The sequence below is a fragment of the Octopus sinensis genome, linkage group LG19 (genome assembly GCF_006345805.1).
Source record: "Octopus sinensis linkage group LG19, ASM634580v1, whole genome shotgun sequence".
NCBI classification, from domain to species: Eukaryota; Metazoa; Mollusca; class Cephalopoda; order Octopoda; family Octopodidae; genus Octopus; species Octopus sinensis.
This window is the reverse complement of record NC_043015.1, coordinates 25,289,412-25,309,411: the sequence shown is the minus strand read 5'-3', so window position 1 is coordinate 25,309,411 and position 20,000 is coordinate 25,289,412. Positions and strand designations below refer to the sequence as shown.

The window sequence follows — 20,000 nt, the reverse complement described above, 5'->3', positions numbered from 1 at the left end:
TGGTGATGAGATATTTGAGCGAGTGGGGAGGTGATTTCTATACCTGGGAACAGCAGAATTGTCTTGCTATGAAGAAGATATATGGCCATCCTGCATTATATAAGGGTGGGAAAAGTGGCGAGTTGACAGAATGGTTAGCACACTGGCTGAAATGCTTAGTGGTATTTCGTATGCCGCTACATTCTGAGTTCAAATTCCACCAAGGTTGACTTTGCCTTTCATCCTTTTGGAGTTAATTAAATAAGTACCAGTTATGCAATCAACTTAATCCTTTCCCCCAAATTTGAGGCCTTGTGCTTCCAGTAGAGATGATTATATAAGGGTGGGAGTAACTGAGCAAAAAAAAAAAAAAAGGTAGGGTTAGGGTGCCAGAGTAAAATCCTGAAGAAGCAAGACAGACAGTATTATGGGCAGTGGAGCAGGAGCTTGAAATATGTGTGTGTGTGTGCATGAGTGCATGTGTGAGTGGTGAAACGAGTTGGAGCCAGTACTCTAAATCAACTTGTATTGGTTAAGGAATACAAATACATTCCACTACATATCTTTATCAAGTAATATACACATATATGTACATGTGTGTGAGTGTGTGTATGTGTGTGCATACGTCCACAGACACATATGTAACTGAATACACTCCCACACACACAACACACATATAGTAATTAGACACATATGAGTCATCATAATTTAATTAGTGTATGAAAGTGCTTTACAGCTTACTTGAAATTGGTTGGGACTATGTACGATGTATAACTTGTGTGAATTTTTGTCTAATAACCTGCCACTAAAACTTTTAGAACATCTGGAGATTTCTTAGGGACAGGTGCTCATGAAATACTCTTATAAACAGCAATTAACCACGAAAGAATGAGTAAATATTGACTGAAATGTACAAGCAAGTCTGTATATAACTGGAAAAATTCTCACCTGTTGAAGTAAAGAAAATATTGTTAGAGACTTTTTGAAATACCTGGGATTGTCTTTTGCGGCAACCAGGTACACATGAACCTGAAACCTCTTCAATTTATCTAATCAAGGCAATTATTCATTTGACAGAATTCGTTGTTATGAATCTTAATTTATAATATTTTATAAACACCAAATGCAGGTGTATTCTGCTGCTGCTTCCTACACTTCCTGATTTGCCTTTTATCATCTTCTTCTTGACTCACTCTTATTTCTGTCATTTTCATCTTTCTTTACTGATATTTACCCTCAGCCACGCATCATCCCTTTATATTTACCAATCATTACATTCACTCCCAGCCCATCTCTAACTACCAGTCAACTCTCCCCTAATGCTCTTATGAACTTTACACCAACCTTCTGGGTCCTCTTCTCTATTCTCTTCTTTACTCACCTTCCTATTGCCTGTGAGTAACCTCTGACATCTTGTCACCTCATGTTTGGCTTCATTCAAACTATACCCACCCTTATATAACACTGGGGTAGCCATGTACTTCCTCTCAAGCAAAACACCTGTGCTTGTCCCTGTATCTTATTTAGCTTCTTACCACCTGGCATAAAGCCATGTCCCCGCTTTTTTCAACCATTTTCAAATTGAGAATTCATTTTCATTGTCTTGCTCTTACTCTGTGGCTTCATTAATATCAGAAAAATAAAAGCACTCAATGCCTTCTGTAAAATGGAATCCAGCTGTAGAAGTCATAACAAAGCAGATATTGGCACTCACCACAGTCCTCCAGCTTGTTGAATCTTGTTAAACTGTCTGACTCATGTCTGCATGGAAGACAGATTTTAAATGATGGCGATAAGTGTACTTAAACTCAGGAGGTTGACAACAGTTAATCAAGATACACACTGTAAGAAGCCTCTAGAATGCCAGAACTTCCAAGTAGAGTGAAATTTGAAATGAAGATTTTAGCCTTGTTCTTTGTGCAAAATAACAATCTTTGTTTTCATTTGATCATTTGTTTTGACAGGTGAAGCAAACTTAAGTCAGTAAGGATATATATATCTGTATGTGTGCTTGTGTGTATATTGTGCTTTGTCCTGAATTTAGTACATTCCCCTATGACTTAACAATCTACAAATCATTTTCTTCTTATCTTTAGGAACTGAATCTGCAGATCAATTATCTTCTTGAAGAAGTTAAGAATCAGAAAAATGCCTTGGATGTGGAAGCAACTGAAACCCAATCTGTTCAGGTAAAGATCTCAATTGTTCTTTCATAAATTGAATTCACCTTTTTATTCTAATTCAGGCCCTCAAAAACCCTTTGTCACACTTTCTATCCTCTCCTCTAATGCAGAATCACTAATAAAGAAAAAAAAAAAAATTAGAACAGTTATGTAAGAAGCACGTTTACAGTTTCCCTTTAATTTGTCTCCTGAAAATTTAGAATGTGTGTGTTTGTGTGTGTGTGTGTGTGTTTGTGTGTGTGTTTGTGTGTGTGTGTGCACATGCCCCCCAAACTAATTCTATAAAATAAGAAAATAAAAAGCAAAACAAGCACAACAACAGCAATAGCAACAACAATATTAATAATAAGGTTCTAAATTATGCCCAATGCTAAGAGTCTCAAAGAGAATGTTGTTGGCTTATACCACCGGCCCTAATGGTAGACTGGCCCTTTATTTTATCGACCTTGAAAGGATGAAAGGCAAAGTGAACCCTAGTAGGAATTGAGCTCTGTGTGTAAAGAGGTGGAGGAAATACCACCAGGTATTTTGTCCAACACAGAAGCAATTCTGCCAACTTGCTGCCTTGAGTGGTTTCTGATTTAGGCCCAAAGCCAGTGTAGAACTCGACGGACAAGGAATTTTGGAAGTTGTGCATAGACCTCTGGAATATATTACTTAAAAGATGTTCATTGCTACCGTGAGTCTTTCCAAAAATTCCAACCTTAATTCTCTGTAGAATTCTCATCAGGTTGTTCCACTGACTGAAATTCATGGCTGGTGGAGGACATCGAGTGCCTGCGGTATATCCAGTCTTGGGCTTTGCTTCTCTCATGACTGCAACTCTGTAAAAGAGGCAAAGAAAATGTTCCTGTTAATGGATAAACACTTGTTTAAAAATCTAGAAATTTCTGAGTATGTTGGAGCCTTGACAGGTGGCTACACAGCATCAACCAGCACATACTGAGCCTTCTGTAGAGAAGCTGCAATAAATGAACTTCCTTCTCTGAATGAAACCAAACTTGCCACAAGAAATATACAGACTCTACCTTGGTCACATACTACCTGAGACAAGCACAAAGTTCAGGTAATAATATACAACAAGGGTGATGCAGACATTTGCCATTTCTAGTTGACATTTCAAAAAATGGCTTTTGTCTGCTGCTCAGTTCTGAGTGTGTTTACTGGTCAGGTCACATGTGCTTGTACATTGCCCAATGTTATGATTAAGTTTCGGTTCATTTACATATCCTTATCCCTAATTGTGATTCTCCCTTATACTGGGATGCTAATTTTGGAATGAAATGATTGATTTCCATCATTTGAGAACAATAAAGAATGATGTCCTTGAGGCAGGCTATGTGGCTACCTGAGAGGTAGATAAACACCTGAAATGATTTGATTATTAAAGGTACAGAATTCCTAGCAAACTGAATTTGGTGGAGCATGGGTTATTTAAGGCTAAAACTCACTAATTTCCAGCCAAATATATTTGAAATAACTAGTATTTATCAAACACATACTCCACATTAAATATTCTGACTCTATCAACTTAACATGACTGAATTTTTGTTTTTTATCAATTTTGTTAATTATTTTTATTAAGTTTCTTTAAACATTTCTTAATAAAAACTGGTAACATAGCAATTCTTGCTTTTAGATTAGAAAATTTTAAAATTATACTTTTAATTTCATTTTAGAAATTTACATGATGGGAGCTGATAAGTTAACAAGGATTCCATGAGGGGTTGGGAGGGATGGGGGTCACTGACAAAAATATGCCAACCCCTGTTCTGAAACATATCTTGAAAATTTTACATAACCCCACCCCCTTTTTTTTTATTTAACCTGAAACCCTATGTACTGGGACTTTTACTTACCTAACCTTTTCCTATCAAAACAGCCCCTTCACTTCTTGCCTGTTTTAGAAACCATTATTTTATGCTTTTGTTTAACCCCAGGACAGCTGCAATTGAGCAGGAACATGATCAATCATGCTACAGTCTTGACCTTCTCATCATTTTATTCAGATGTAGTATATTTCAGACCTCCCTGTTAAATGTGACAATGTGACCATCCATTGTTATGATGGTAGACTGTAATTTGAGAGATATATTCCAGCTATTTCTAGCAAATTGAACCACTCCTTAGAGGCTCTAAGTGCTATTGTTATTATAAAGCAGGAGATTTGCAGAGCTGGCAGAAGGGCAACCAAAATACTTTAAGGCATTAAATTCCATTTCTATATTTTCTGTCATTAAACCCTCATGGAATTTGGTTTATGTGATTAACTCCCCTCTTTGCAGAAATTTTTGTCCTTGTGTCTCTGCAAGAAATCTCATGTTCTCATTGACGTTGTAGTGAGGTTTTATGATTTTAATTTAAATATGAACGTTTTTAACACAGCCAGTCATGGGTGGCTGGCTCAGCATAAAAGAGGGCGAATTTTTTTTATATGTCAACTTTGGAATTTTTTGTTAATCAAAGCATGTAAAGTTATGAACCATGACCAACTAGTGGAATATTAAAAAGAAAAAAAGCCATATTGTATTTTCTAGCTGTAAATTTGGAGTACATGAGCTTGTGTTCAGAAGTCCAGTAGATTAATTAACTTTGGAAGCCATTGTGCATGTTATGGAATGAATTTTTAGAAAACCATTATTTTGAATAATTAAATTTATTGACTGATTTATTAGAATGTGAATTGAAAATGGGTGAGGTGGTGGTGGTGTCACTTATTAAAGTTTTAGTGACCAACCAAAACATAGATTTTTCATATCTTATCAAGGAGTAATATGCTCTGTTTTGAACCAATATCCCCCAGGGGCCATAGTCCAGCAAAATGGATGCTGACAAGGTGAATGTTCTATGAGTTGGCAATGCAATTAATTCAGCATTGATGAGTCCTTTGATAAGGTTGTTGTTCTGTGGATACGTCCTCTCTCCATGCCCCTCTGGTAAGGTTTCTTTGAAAGGAATCACTTTTGCAGAGCTGGGTTGTTGTATGTATTCCTCTTTTACTTGTTTCACTCATCAACTGTGGCCATGCTGGGGCATGGCCTCGAAGCATTTACTCAATCTAATCAGCCCCTGTGTTTATTTTTCGGGCTGCTATGTTACAGAGATGTAAGCAAACTAGCACTGGTTTTCAAGCAGTAGGGGGCAAATACATTCACACACACACATGGAAGGCTTCCACACAGTTTCTGCCTACTAAATCTACTCATCTGGCAATGGTCAACCCCACAACCAAACCAGTTCCCACTCTGCTTATACTTTGTATAAGGATTATATCTTTGGTGATATTTCACATAAGATCTTGTGAAAAACTGCTTACATTTTCTTTATACTGTCTTTGTTGTTGTATGGGCTTAATCCTTGCCCTTATCTGTCAGATGTATGACAACTTTCCAACCATGACCTTTCTAATGACTGAAGCTTGTAAAGCAATAGAATATTTCATTTTTTATCCAAAAAGTATCTAGGTTTATGTATTCCTCCTTTTTTTTTCCTAAGACACTAGATTAAAATTTGAGGGAGATTTGGCTGCTATTTATAGTTGTTCAAACACCTTTGTACAAGTTTCTCTTTCCAACCAATTTGTTGTTGTGTAAATTATTTGATTAATGTCAATCAAGCGTAGCACACATGCGATTATCTGATATTAGAAATCATTTGCGCGCTACACTCTGTCCACCTCCATTTGTATTACTTTTTATGTTCTCTGAATACAAGATGTATAACAAACAATGTCTAGATTGCTGCTAATTATTAGTTATTCATAGAAAACTTTTTAGACTTAATTTTCAGCAGTCTTCTTTATCCAGTGAGTTATTCTCATTTTTAATGCCAATAGGTTTTAATTGAAGAGAGATTTGGTTGTTTTTTCTGGCAAATCAGCAAAACCTATTGTGGTTCCTGTTTTCCTCCTTTTTTCCCTTTATTTTCCATAATATTTAAGAGACAAATTGTTTCTCATAAGATTCCTATTTTTAAGGTTCCACAGTCTGATTTTATAGAGATTGGCTGCTACTTCTAGCAGCTTGAGCTTCTGTTGTGAGGGGCTCCTGTTTGTTTGAGCTTTCACAGATTAAAATTTTATTCTAAGTCATAGAAATCTTTGATTGGCTACTAACATCCATGGTCACCAAATATATAGATGCTAGTAGCAGCACATTCCTGGAACTCAATTGGTCTTATTGACATAACAGATTATTCCAGCCAACAACATTCGTGTATTACCATTTTGTCAGTGGACAACTCTTTGACAAAAACTGCACACTCACCATCATGTTTCTCAAGATTTCTTTATAATCCTAGATTGAGTAAGTGTCAGTTTCTTGCTAAAAGCCATCCCATATGGGATCCAAGCTGACTTGTTTTCCATCTTTAAAGCTTGCCCATATCAAGAGACTTGTCTCCTATCTGCCAGGATGACAACCCACAAGTAGAAGTCTTACTTTTAATCCTTTCTGAGTTTATCTAAACACATCTTGTTTGATGCTCTGCTGTTGTAGTTCTTTAGTTTTGATGAAGCAGTCCTACGTTCAAAAAATTCTTCAATCCATTACAGATCATCTTTAATTTTATTTCTCACTCATAAAGCATCTGGGAATACACTGAGAGGACAAGCTGCCCTTCTGCTTCATATATGTTAATATTGGTAGTTAAAATTTGTGGGAGACACCTCTTCCTAATTATTTTCTCACTTGGATGCTTAGTTTAGTATGCTACTGTTTCTGTGATTTGAACATTCAAACTGCTTATATAAAGTGCAATTTTGAGATAATAGGAGATAATATAGTTGAAGAATCTCAATGTGTTGCTTACCTTTGTCACTCTGAAGTATAACTAACTGATTAACTTAAAATGGTCTAAACAAATGAAATTAGCATAAGCAAATGTTAATGTTGTTGATGTTGCTGTTGTGATCATTGTCATCAGTGGTGATGGTGATGGTGCTTTTTCTTGTTTGCTTTATTTTTCATTTATATTTTCGTTTTTCTCCCAGAAGTGAAACAAAAGTAATTGACGGGAAATTTGCATTAAGCTATTTCATTGTCAAAAATGTTAACTTTTACATTGTGTGTTTGTGTGTGTGTGTGTGTGTGTGTGTGTGTGTGTGTGTGTGTGGTGTGTGTGTGTGTGTGTGTGTATGTGTGGGTGAATGCCCGACCAGAAAAGAAATCTATAACAATTATCAGGAGAATGAGTGCTGGAAATGGTTTTCTCAGTAACTAGTATAATTAACTAGTATAATTAACTACAGCAAAATAATGGAATACAAATATATAAATAATGCAAAAAACAAAATAAGAGACAGGAAAGAAAATGAAATTATCAATGAATAAAAATAGAAGTTAAGAAAGAAAGAAAGAAGGAATCATAGAAAATGGTGAGGGGAAACAAGTAGGCAGTTTGATGTGAAAAGTCTAGTATTTCTATGAAACTTGGCTAACAACTCCATCTCTCTCTCAGTTGCCATTTAATGTAAATTCAGGAGACATTCATAATTTTCTATTTAAATGCATTAATTAAAGTGATTATCTTATTGAAATTCAAGCAATCTTAAAGAAATCTGTTGCCCTCGGTTAAATATTGTGATGTGGAGGGAGGTGGGTGGAGGAGGAGGAGGGAGGCAGAGGAGGAAGAGTAGAAGGGAGAGGAGGGGAAGAAGGAAAAGAAGAATGAGAGAAGAAAAAGAGGAATGAGAGAGAGAGAGAGAGAGAGATAGCGTGAAAAGAAAAAAGAGGAGCAAAAATGAAATGAGTGAACATGAAATGAGTACATCAACAACAGCAACAGCAACAACAATAACAACAACAACAGCCAGTTGTCATTGTTTCAAATTGTAAGAAGAATGAACAATTAAAATATAATAGGTATTTGTTGTTGTTTTTTTCTTTTCATTTTTATGTCTTTGTCCAACAAAAGATTATTCTATTAATTAGATGAATATTTTCTGAATCTAAAATTATGCAAATACTTCAGATATATATATGTGTGTGCATGTGTGTGTACAAGAAGTAGTATCTTTTTTATTGTTTGCCTTCATTTGATTATTCATTTATTTACTTATTTGTTATGTAAATAATTAGCTGATGGCAGTTAATGACATAATCAGTAGAGCGCCCTGAGTTAATCGCCTTGTGGGTATTTAGTGATTGAGTTACACCCCTCATATTTCTGTGTTCATAAGCTGGTCGGGGGGCAACTTTGGTTCTCTTCTCTCAGGGGTGGAGGTGGGGCTGGAGGTAGGATTCAACAGCATTATCCATAAGTAGTTGATGATGATGATGCTTAATCCCACCCCAGCTTTCCAACCATGACCAACCAGTCTTTACATATGTCAGAGACTTCATTGTTCAATGAAACCTTTCTTTTTGCAAAAGGCAATAGGAGGCATTTGACTGAATATGGCTGCTATTTCTAACAGATGAAACTTGTCTGGGACAAGCTGTTTAGGCAGAGATATGCCAGAAACTGTTTGAGGTGCACCACTTTGAAATGAAATCATTTTGTGTGCACTGCTTCAGTGTCCATGTGTTACCAACATACGAGCATATGTCAAAGAGCTGCTATCACGTGTAGGACAAAGTTTGCTATCAGCTGAGTTTTTGGTGAAGGTCAACCCTTCATCTTTTAACAATGAACTGCTTCTAATTTACTTCTTAAGGAGAATTGACAGTGTTGTGTGTTCGATACATGATAGTAACCATTCCAGCTTTCTACAGTCTAAGTTCAAATCCCACCATGACCAAGTTTGCCTTTCGTTCATTCAAGGTCAATGAAGTTCCGGTATCCTACAGAGTTATGATTCTTCTCTTTATTTCACTTCCTTTTTATGTCTTTATCTTTTGGTTTGTCAAAGCTATCTGTGGCCAAAAATAATCTTCTCTTTGAAACCAATGTAATAAGTAAATATAGTGTTGTCATCTTCATCATTTTAATGTCCACTTTTGCTTGCTTGCACGGGATGGACAGAATTTGTTGAAATAGAATTTCTACAGCTAGATGCTCTTCCTGTCATCAACACTAACCTGTCTCTAAGTGAGGTAATGTTTTCCCATGGCCAGACATATTTCCATGGAAGATTGGAAATGAAGGACACTGCTTGTATGACAGTGACAATCATTTATAACTCTGATTCAGTGTCAAAGCAAAAGGACTAACAAAAATATAACCATGTTGACAAGGGTGGATCTTTTCACTCACCTCGTATAACCAGAGATACAGATCCTTTGTCATCTCCCCCACCAAGCTTAGAGTTCACTTCATTCCATGTCTTCCTGGGTCTCCTGCTTCCACTAGTTCCAACCATGTTTAGCAATTGGCACTTCTTTATATAGCCATGCTCATTCCATATGCATCACATGTCCATACTTGCACACACTCTTTTCCTGTGCACAATATCTCGTTCCTCACAGGCATAGTTTTTCAATTTGTACCTTTCTACTAATTCTTTCTTGCACACTCACATTGCACATCCAGCAGAATATTTGTGCTTCATTTCTTGCTCGTTTTCCCAAGTCTTCTTCATTCAAAACCCATGTCTCACTGCCATGCAGCATTGCAATATTAACACAAGCATCATACAGTCTGCTTTCCACTCTTAGAGAAAACATTTTTCTTGTTGAACTTTCTCTAAGCAGTCCTTGCTCTGGCTACAAGACTTTCAAAGCAATCACCTCTTTTGCTTGTTGCATCTCTTAGGTAACAAAAACACAGACATATGCATGTGTGCACATACATACACACATGCTTACAGGCATGCACGCACACATGTACACATACACACATGCATACATATGGTGGACTTCTTTCAGTTTCCATCGGGCAAAGCTCATGACAAGCTTTTGCTTTTCCAAGGTGCAACACAATGAGACTGAAGCCATAGCTATGGTTTAGGGAGGAAAGCTTCTTGATCACACAGCCACGAAAATGACTCAAGAATTGGTGTTAACATTGATCTTTTTAAGTGTATCTTTAAGATTACCTTTGAGATGCAGGTCTGGCTTGCACTGAGGCTAGTTTCCTTGCTCAGATCATCATACAACACCTATTTTGGAATGTGGGTGTCCTCTAAATGGATAAGATAGCCAGACCATGTAAGCTTGTTAGTCAAAATCAACGAATTAATCCTTACTGAGTAACTTCATCAGCTGTAATGCTCTTGTAACAGGTGCATGAGATTGCCATGACATCATCATCATCATCATCATCATGATCATCATATAACGTCCACCTGCCATGCTGGTATGGACATTTTTAGGATATCATTAAAGCATCACTGGTGGAATTACTTAGGATATTGGATATGCCTGTGGAAGTTTGTCCACGTCTTTCATCCATAACAGTGAAATTACTATACATGCTTGATAGACCTCAGCCTCCCTTGCTGCTTTGCTGTCTGACCAGAGCTTCGATTCAAGCTTTCCATACAAATAAACATATAAAACTTGACATAAATACAATCATTAACATTATGTGTCGGGTAGGATGGTGAATGAGGAGTGTGGGTAAGTGTGGCAATAGGTGTAGACATAGCTGTGCAGCTAAGAAGCCTGCTCCCAAACTTAGAGCTTTAGATTCTAAAAACTACATTTTAGGTGAGTGATTTCTACTACAATGTCAGGCTGACAAAAGCTCTGTAACTTGATTCGGTAGATGGAAACTGAAAGCTCATTTTATGTATGTATGTATGTATGTATGTATGTATGTATGTATGTATGTATGTATGCATATATATATATATATATATATATATATGCATAGAGAGAGAGAGAGAGAGAGAGAGAGAGAGAGCTAGTGATGCAGATAAACAATCTTGGGTTTGATGTATAAAGACTTCAATTAAAAGTTTGGAGCATAAGTTCAAATCATTTGAGTACATGCATTCTCCATTGAACATCTCTGGACTTGACCTATTGACCCTCTCATGTCTGTGTGTGGGGGTGCCTAGACATCATATGATGGTTGTGAATGAATACCATCATCATACAAGCAATGGTGTCCATTTCTAGTCATCTGCGAATAACCTGTCTGGCCATGGAGCAATATTATCATTATTTAGAAACCAGTGAAGGTTGGCAACAGGAAGGACATCTGGTTGTAGAAAATCTTCCTCAGCAAATTCCATTTGATCCCACATTCGTTTTGCTCATTATTTTTATTTATATTTCGTATTCTTTATTCGTATTTTTTATCCTCTTTTATTCCATAAATTTTTGTTCCTTAAAATTTTAAGGTTCATTCATTATTTTAATTTTTATTCATAAATTTGTAAATTAAAATTATGTTAACGATTTTTAGTCAAATAATTTCAATTTTCATTGAGTTATATAAGATGTAGATAGAGCAATAAATGTGTAGAATCCAGACCTGAAGATTGGAAGTATGTCAATCTAATTGAGTATTGAAACTAGAGACCTTATATCTCAAAAATACCTAACATACTGTCATGAAATACGTGTTGTCTTTAAAATGGAAAGTATGGGATTATGAATAGATACAGTATCATATTTAATATTTTATGGCTCGGTCGGGTATAACATCTTTCAATGCTGATTGAGTTGAGGGTGGTTCTGTCTCTAAAACTACTTTTATATTTATGAATAAAATATTGAGAGAAGTACTTCAGTACCTCTAATTTGAATGTCTCATTCCTGTGGACTTGGAACTAATCTTTCCTAATAATAATAATAATAATAATAATAATGTGGGCTACAGCAAATATTCTGCTCAATACCACAGATTTGCTTGTCAGTTGTTTGACCTTAACCAGTTGACCATGTCCCTTAGTGGCTGACGATATGTGCATCTCTGATCACGAGCAGAAGTAGTGGGGGAGCATCATAGCCATGTGTTGAGAAGGATTCTTTGGGGTTTGAATAATTCACCTTTGGAAACATGGGTGTTTCGTTCAACGTCCTTAAACAACCCTTATTCAGGGACCTTTTGAGTGGGATGGGTTACTCGATGTGAAGAAAATTCTAACTGGGCTCCACCTGCAAGGTCATGTGCTGTTTATCTTGATATGAGATCACCATGTCGCACACATATGGTTGTGATGCATGCGCCTGGTGTACTCTTATCAGACGGGTAGTCATGATGGGTATACTGGGCTTCGTATATTTTACCCCAGTGTCACTTTGATGGCATGCTCTGCTCGCTCACTCAATAACAATAATAATAATAATAATAATATATATATATATATATATATATATATATATATAAGCAAAGAAGCTTGTTATAAAAATCTGAAGACGAGACAGAGTAGTAACGTGTTATAAACAGTAAAGAGAGTTGCCACATCCAAGTGGCAGTTGAATGTTACTACTAGTTTAACCCCAAGCAAATTCTCCACCAGCTGGTTCTCAATGCAATGTTCTGCATCTTTTATATACAATACATCGCTAGTAGGGAGAGTGGACCTCTACTTACACTCCATCAGCTAACAGGATCATGGAACTGGCCCAGTTTCAAGCTAGTTGCCATCTACTTCTGCCAGCAGTGTATTGTAAACAAAGTGACCCATACACATGCACACAAACAAACAAAAAGAATGCAGCTTGGAGAATGGACCGGGTCAAAGACTATTGAAAAGGTTGCAAGATGTAACGAAAATTTTAGAAAAATAAATAAATGATTGAAAACTGAACTGGTCAGTGTGTTAAATAATAAGGCTCTAAAAGGGAATGACTCTCCGTAGACACAACAGAATAATGCTTCAACACATGAACTCACATAAGGAATCTTGCAAACCAAATCCCAAAACGATGTGTATATATATATATATATATATATATATATATATATAATATATATATATATATATATATATATATATATACATATATATATATACACATATACATACATACATACATACATACATACATACATACATACATACATACATACATAGAATTTAGAGAAAACAAAAGATAAAGACAGGTGAAGGAACAACAAGCAGGTGTATTAGTTAGACACTTTGGAAGAAAGGAAAAGTTTATCACATTTTAATTCTATGCTCTTCAAAAGAAAGGACTAAGAGAAAAAGAAAATGGAGAGAGAACAAAAAAAAGTGGAGAGAGGAAAAAATGTGTAGGGATTAAGGGTTCATCATGATGAAATATGGATAGGCTTCTTCAGAGGGTATTAGGGAACCTATGACTATTATATAAAAATGTTAGTTAATGATGTTCACAGAGTGGGATCGAACTCCTGGTCTCATGGATCTCAAGTGAATTTCTTAACCACACAGCCATGCTTACACTTCACATATATAATATTGTATAATGTAGCAAAATACATTCTATATAATTTATACATCATAGTTTTATGTTGTGTTATATATTGAAGACACTGCAAATATATATGGCTGTCTTTCTTTCAGTAACGTTGGTGATTACTCAATTTGCTTAACCAAAATTCAGTTTTAATTAGCAGATATAGGTTGCTCTTGAGAGGAATTACAGAATATCATATTTTAAGCACCATTAATAAGATTATTCTTGTCATAGACTGAAAGTTTTTGTCTATCATTTCTTATAGACATTGGCAAATAACTCTAAATATATGGTACTGCTACGAGACTACTTACATTTCATGGAATATCTTTCTCACATCCATAATTTATCCCAGTTATTATAATTCTGTATGTGTGCAGATGCATAACTGCCTGTATGGGCCCGTGAATGTGTGTGTGTGTGTCTATGTGTGTGTTTTTACTGGTTTGCTTCTCAGCCCTGTACTTTTTGGTTCCTTTCCAATGCATGGTACTTTGGGCATATGTCATCTACTATAATCCTGGCCCATTCAAACCCACCTTATTAGTGTATTTGGTTAATGGAAACTGAAAGAAGCCTGTTCTGTGTGTCATTATCATCATCGTTTAATGTCCATCTTCCATACATTATAGGTAAGATGGTTGACAGGAGCTGGCCAGGTAGAAGACTACCCCAGGCTGCTGTATCTGTTTTGGCAAAGGCTTTTACAGCTGGATGCCCTTCCTAACACCAACCACTCCACAGACTGGACTATATATATATATAAAACTAGCAGCTAAGCCCAGTTTCACCCGGTCGGTTCAGATGATGTGACTGTAAAACATGTTCTGTGTAAGCATTCAACTTGTTTGGACAGACTTACTTTAAAAAACAATTTTAGAATGACTTCTTTTCTGTCAAAACGTTAAAAATAACTGACCAACAAAAAAGAAGACAATCAACATTCAACGAAATCAAAAAATAAACCCAAATACTAAACAAACAAAGATGAATCATCCCACTTCCATTGCACACACACATTCACATACCCCCTTTTACGCACACACACACACACATATATTCACACAGAGTTGAAACGTTGTTTGATTTATTTTTTCAGCATACAATTTTCATCCTCCCACTACCAAGTATGACATCACCCCTTCTTTCCTTATTCATCTATTATCCCTTCCTTTCTCATTCATAAACACAAGAGTATTATTACAGTAGATTATCTTGGTAACCATGGGAGCTATGAAAAAATACGAAACCCAGCAACATCACCAGATCATTCTACACATCTGTGTAATTTTTATGCAATTCCAGCCAGCCATTTGACTGTGAACCTCAAGACATGAAAGAATCACCCATGTCAAATTTATATGTATAGATATGTATGTATGTATGTATGTATGTATTTGTATTTGAGAGATTCTCTCAATTTGCACTGAGATGAAAAGCCAGTATCCATTCTATAGCCATTGTGTGAAAAATTCAAACAACTAAAATATATTTTTGCTTTAATTCCCCTGAAAAACATGGTTTTCTTTTTCATATGATGCAATTGATTTGTCCATCAATAAAATCCTGTCTGAAACAGCTGTAGTGCACCTCAGCCCATTTGTGTTACTGTTTATGCTACACCACACTTGCTACCTTCCCTGTATTTGATCATGTGCTTACAGGGACCATGGACTGCATGTCAGAGTAAAGTCTTGTGCCATTTTACAAATATGTTGGGTGTGTCTAGTCTATAGTTGTGCATGTGTGCATTACTGGAAGGAGAAATCCGTGTATGCTTTGCTATGTACATGAGTGTCTGTGTACAGTGTATGCTGTCCTTGACTGTCTTTGTTATTAAAATACCTCGATTCTATTAGATCCTGAAAATAATTATTACATACACACATGCAAAGAGAAAGACAGCAAAAGAAATACATACTTATATGTACACATGCACACACACATACATATGTATGTATACGTTTAATCCAACAAACTTACATACACAGATTCTAAAATGTGTGTAATTTTTTTCTTTTTGTTACTTTCCCTGAAAGCTATATATCCAAGCTGTTGAATTTTAAAAAAGTCTCGTATCTCACCTGACACAGATCATAAAAGCACTATACTATTAGATTTATATAAAAAAAAAAAACAGAATCATTTGGAAGCAAGATGGCCATTTTTAATAACACAGGCCAGCCAAATGACAGTTACATTCAACTTTCATATTCAGATTAGAAATCTGAATGTTACTATGGCAAGGTTCTTCTCCCACTTACTGACATCATACGTCATTAGAAAAAAAGATGAAAATTACCTTTCTTCAGATTAACTGATTTGTGCAAATACCATTGTAAAAATTTTGTTTCTATGAAATTTCTCTCCATTAAACTGGTATTGACCAGTGATGGAGGTTCTTGATTCTTTGAGACAACAAATCTCACTCACACGTCATTTCCTCCCCCCCTCTCTCTCTCTCTCTCTCTTTCTCTCAAATACATACACATGCACCCATGTAAAGATTGTCTAACCCTTTTCCTCTCTCTTTCTATCAGTGTTTCCATAGTAACTAAAATAGAGACATTTCAAATCTTTCAGTTTTTCTCTTTCTATCCCTAACCCCTTCACACAAGAAAATACACATTGACACACACACACTTCAACAGACATACACACAGGATCATGAGTGTGTCTGGTTAAGAAGCTTGCTTTGCATTCCTCTGGAATCCTGTGGTTTCAGGTTCAGTCCCACGATGTGACACAGGTGTCTTCTACTATAACCCTGAGACGATTAATGTTTTGTGAGTGAATTTGATTAATAGAAACTGCGCGTTTGTGTATGAAATCCCTTGCCCTATGATTTAGAAATAAAATTCGTAACTGACAGCCATGTTTATATACATACGCATACACACACATATATATGTATACATAAATGTTTGTGTGTATATGTACATATATATATATATATATACACATATAAAACATACATATATACATGTATAGATATACATACACACTCATATACATATGTGTGTGTGTGTGCATGTAAGTTTGTGTGGAGGTGTGTGGGGTGTTTGTGTGCATATATTTATTTATATATATACAAACATCCATTCAGAGAAGGCAAAGATTGCATTGCACTATTCGAGGAAATATATAGTTGTGCTCTGAGCATTGGTCACAGTAAATAAAGATAAATGTACTATTTAAAGAGAGATTTTGCTTTGAGTGGACATGAGATTAAGAATTTTTGCTATTCTGCATAGAGCTAAGGATCATGGTATGAAGAGACGAAAATGGTCAATCTAAAAATGGAAGGGAAACTCAATGCCTCTTTGACAGGATCCTTTCTGCAAGGCTTTTATAATCTTGTTATAAAATTCAGCCTATAAATATCATATAGTGTTGTTGCTGTGGTCATTGTCACTGCTGTTGTTGGCTGGTTGGTCAGTTGGTCAGTTAGTAGATTGCCTCAATCGTTTGTGCTTTTATAAATAAATTTATTTCTTGCTAAGTTTTAACCTGAACAAATAAAATGTGTGATAAATATTTATAGCTTTGTCTTTATTTAATTCTATTTATTTTGTCAGGTTGCCCTAAGAAAATGGTTTTAACCATGTACTTTACAATATAGAAGTGATAGTTGAGGGAGATTTGGTAGCTTTATGAAATGGATTCATGTTGTTTAAGTGTTACTGTTTAAGTCCATGGTCAACCACAATCTTGCAGTTCTTTGATCTAAAGCAATAATCTCATAAATATCCAGTTAATTTATTTCATTTCAATTGTTTTTAAAAAAGCTTTTCTAAGACCCTGTATTATCATTTTATCATTGACTTTTCTGTGCTTGTATAGTTCATATGATATTCTTTGAGGCAGATTTACTACAACCAGGGGCTCTTCGTGTTGCCAGCCTTCACTTATTTTCAGATAAGATAATATTTCCCCAAGGAAGGTGTGTGTGTGTGTGTGAGTGTGTGTTGTGGTGTTGTGGTGACAATGGTTCCTTAACTCATGATGAAGTCATAGGAGTGCTGTCTTGACATTGGGTGTGCCTTGAGTGCATTTCAAATGATGGAGCCCCTCCTCCTCCTCCAGATGTGAATGCATCTGATTTGTTCTGGAGTGGAGGAAGGGGAGGAGGAAGAAGAAAAGAAGAAATCACTTTATTATTGCATTGGGGCAAAGTTGACATTGACTGTATTTGAACTCCAAACACAGGGAGCCAGATCAAAGGTCACATGGCATTATACTCAACTTGCTAATGACCACCTGATCACCACACAATTTAGTCAATATACAGTTCAGTTCATGCAGTTGTACACTGTGCATGCCCAGTGGCCTGGCATACAAAAGAAGTGGTAATATGGCTAACTTTAGTGGGAAGTAACGGTTCATAGTTCAAAAACAATTTGGGGCTGTATACACATCAACGAACTAGACACCTGATGTTAATCAGAGATCAAAACAATGGAAATATCTTCTGTAGATGTAAACAGTGGAGTGATGAAATGAATAGTCTGGGAAATTATAATCACATTATCAAGGAATTATCTTGGACATTTAGACAAGAGGAAATATAAAAAAGAAAGTTTATTTTCTTGTGTCTTGTAAATGTTTTAAGACAAAATGTCTCTTTTGGTAGCTCAAAGACATTTTTATGTCTCAAATACTTGACTATTACACACAGAAGACATCAATTTATTTATTTATTTATTTATTGGTAAGATACCACGTATCTAAAGCCGGGAATTCTTTCCCAACATTTTATCTAACCATCAGAGTTGCCAAAAATGTTAGATCTTACCTTAACTTCATGAATAAATTGCTTAATCAGTTTTGGTGACTTTATTTAATGCATTCCAGTTAATAATTGTTGTCATTATCATCGTCTTAACGCCCACTTTACCATGCTTGCATGGGCCAAAAGGAATTCAATGAGGCAGATCTATAGCTAGATGCCTTTCCTGTTGCTAACTCTGACCTGCTTTCAAGTGAGCTAAGACTTCTTCACAACCAGAAATGTTTTTAGCAGAAGCTGTATGATGATGTTCATTTTACATCTTTACCTGTCAAGACAAGAACACACACACACACACGCATGCACACACACACACACACACACACACACACACACACACACACACACAATTTACACAAAATCCTAGAAATACTTGGACTATCAAAGAAAGAGCAACAGAAGCTAACTTGGATTCTCCAAATCTAATGTATTAGTGGTGCAGTGAATATTTGTGCAACGTTCGAAAGCTTCTCCATATGGGGTTCTTATGTAAATAGAGGCTCACACTTGGGTGCGTGCATCGACAGTTCAACCAACACACCAACTCAGCCACATATGCTCACCCTTCTCTCTTAAGTAAAAACAGAAAAAGGACACATTTGATAATGTAGTCCAAGATATTCATCAAGATTTGCAGTCTTCATAGTTCTGACCAATCAACATTTTTGCTACCATATTTCTGCTGAAAAAAACCTACCTTTATTTCAAATAATTTTTAAAATAATGAAGACTTTTTTGAAAAACATCATTATTAAGCAGGTTTTTGGAACATAAGTTAATGTGGAATTTTGATAGAAGGATTTAAGTTAGATCCTTAAGTTTGGTACTAATTCTGTTAGGCTCTTTCCTTGTATTTTGACGTAATGGAGACATTAGCAGCAGTTGTCAAGCAAGGGTGAGGATAAATAAACACACGCACTTGCACACATATATGACAGGATTCTACACAGTTTCTATCTAATAAATTCATTCACAAGGCAATGGTTAAACTGTGGCTATAGAAAACTCTTGCTCAAAGTGCCTTGAAGAGGGACTGAACCTGAAACCATATGATTGCAAAGCAACCTTCTTAACCTCACAGTCAGCCATGCCTACACTTGTGTCTAAGAAAGCACACTCTGTTGTCTCAGATAATGAATGAACATCACACACATTACAGGAATGCTTTTGATCATGTGGTGTGTGGTGTGTGTGTGTGTGTGTGTGTATCATCATTATCATTTAATGTACATTTTCCATGGGTTGGACAGTTTGACAGAAGCTGGTAACCCAGAGAGTTGCACCAGGTTGGGTGCCCTTCCTAACGTCAACCACTTTACAGAGTGTACTGGGTGCTTTTTATGGGGCACCAAAACCAGCAGGGTTGCCGAGTAGGTTACAAAGCAAAGGTCTCTCTGCTGAGAACCTTGACAAGTGGCTGTGTGCCATGTGACAGGTCAAGGTATCACAGAGGAACACAGTTGCCTTACTACAGAGGAAATACTTGACTATCCCAGTAGTGTACACACACACATTAGAATGTATTTTCATGATGAAACTTTCAAGAAAGAATCTTTTGAATAGAATGTGTTAAAAAAAAGCTAAATAGGAGACGAAAGATATTTGCAAATTAAAATATTATTGATAGAAGAGAATATGGTTATTTCATTTTAGCTAAGCTATGTTTTTTAATTTGTTTTTAGCTTTATGTATTCTCTTCTGGTTTTCTTCCTTTTCTTTTCTTTTCTTTCTTTTTTTGTCTTGAAATTTTGTATTTAAATTTTGTAGTTTCTTACA

At 35.9% G+C, this 20,000-nt stretch overlaps 1 protein-coding gene across 1 annotated transcript in view; it reads left to right on the top strand.

The window, feature by feature from the left end:
* The window catches only part of LOC115222188 (coiled-coil domain-containing protein 39-like), a 1,476,917-nt gene that overhangs the window by 248,272 nt on the left and 1,208,645 nt on the right, over positions 1 to 20,000 (top strand). Inside the window, exon 5 of the mRNA XM_029792337.2 lies at positions 2,076 to 2,168. Coding sequence (XP_029648197.1) covers positions 2,076 to 2,168 — 93 coding nt within the window. The remainder of the gene's footprint in view (positions 1 to 2,075; positions 2,169 to 20,000) is intronic.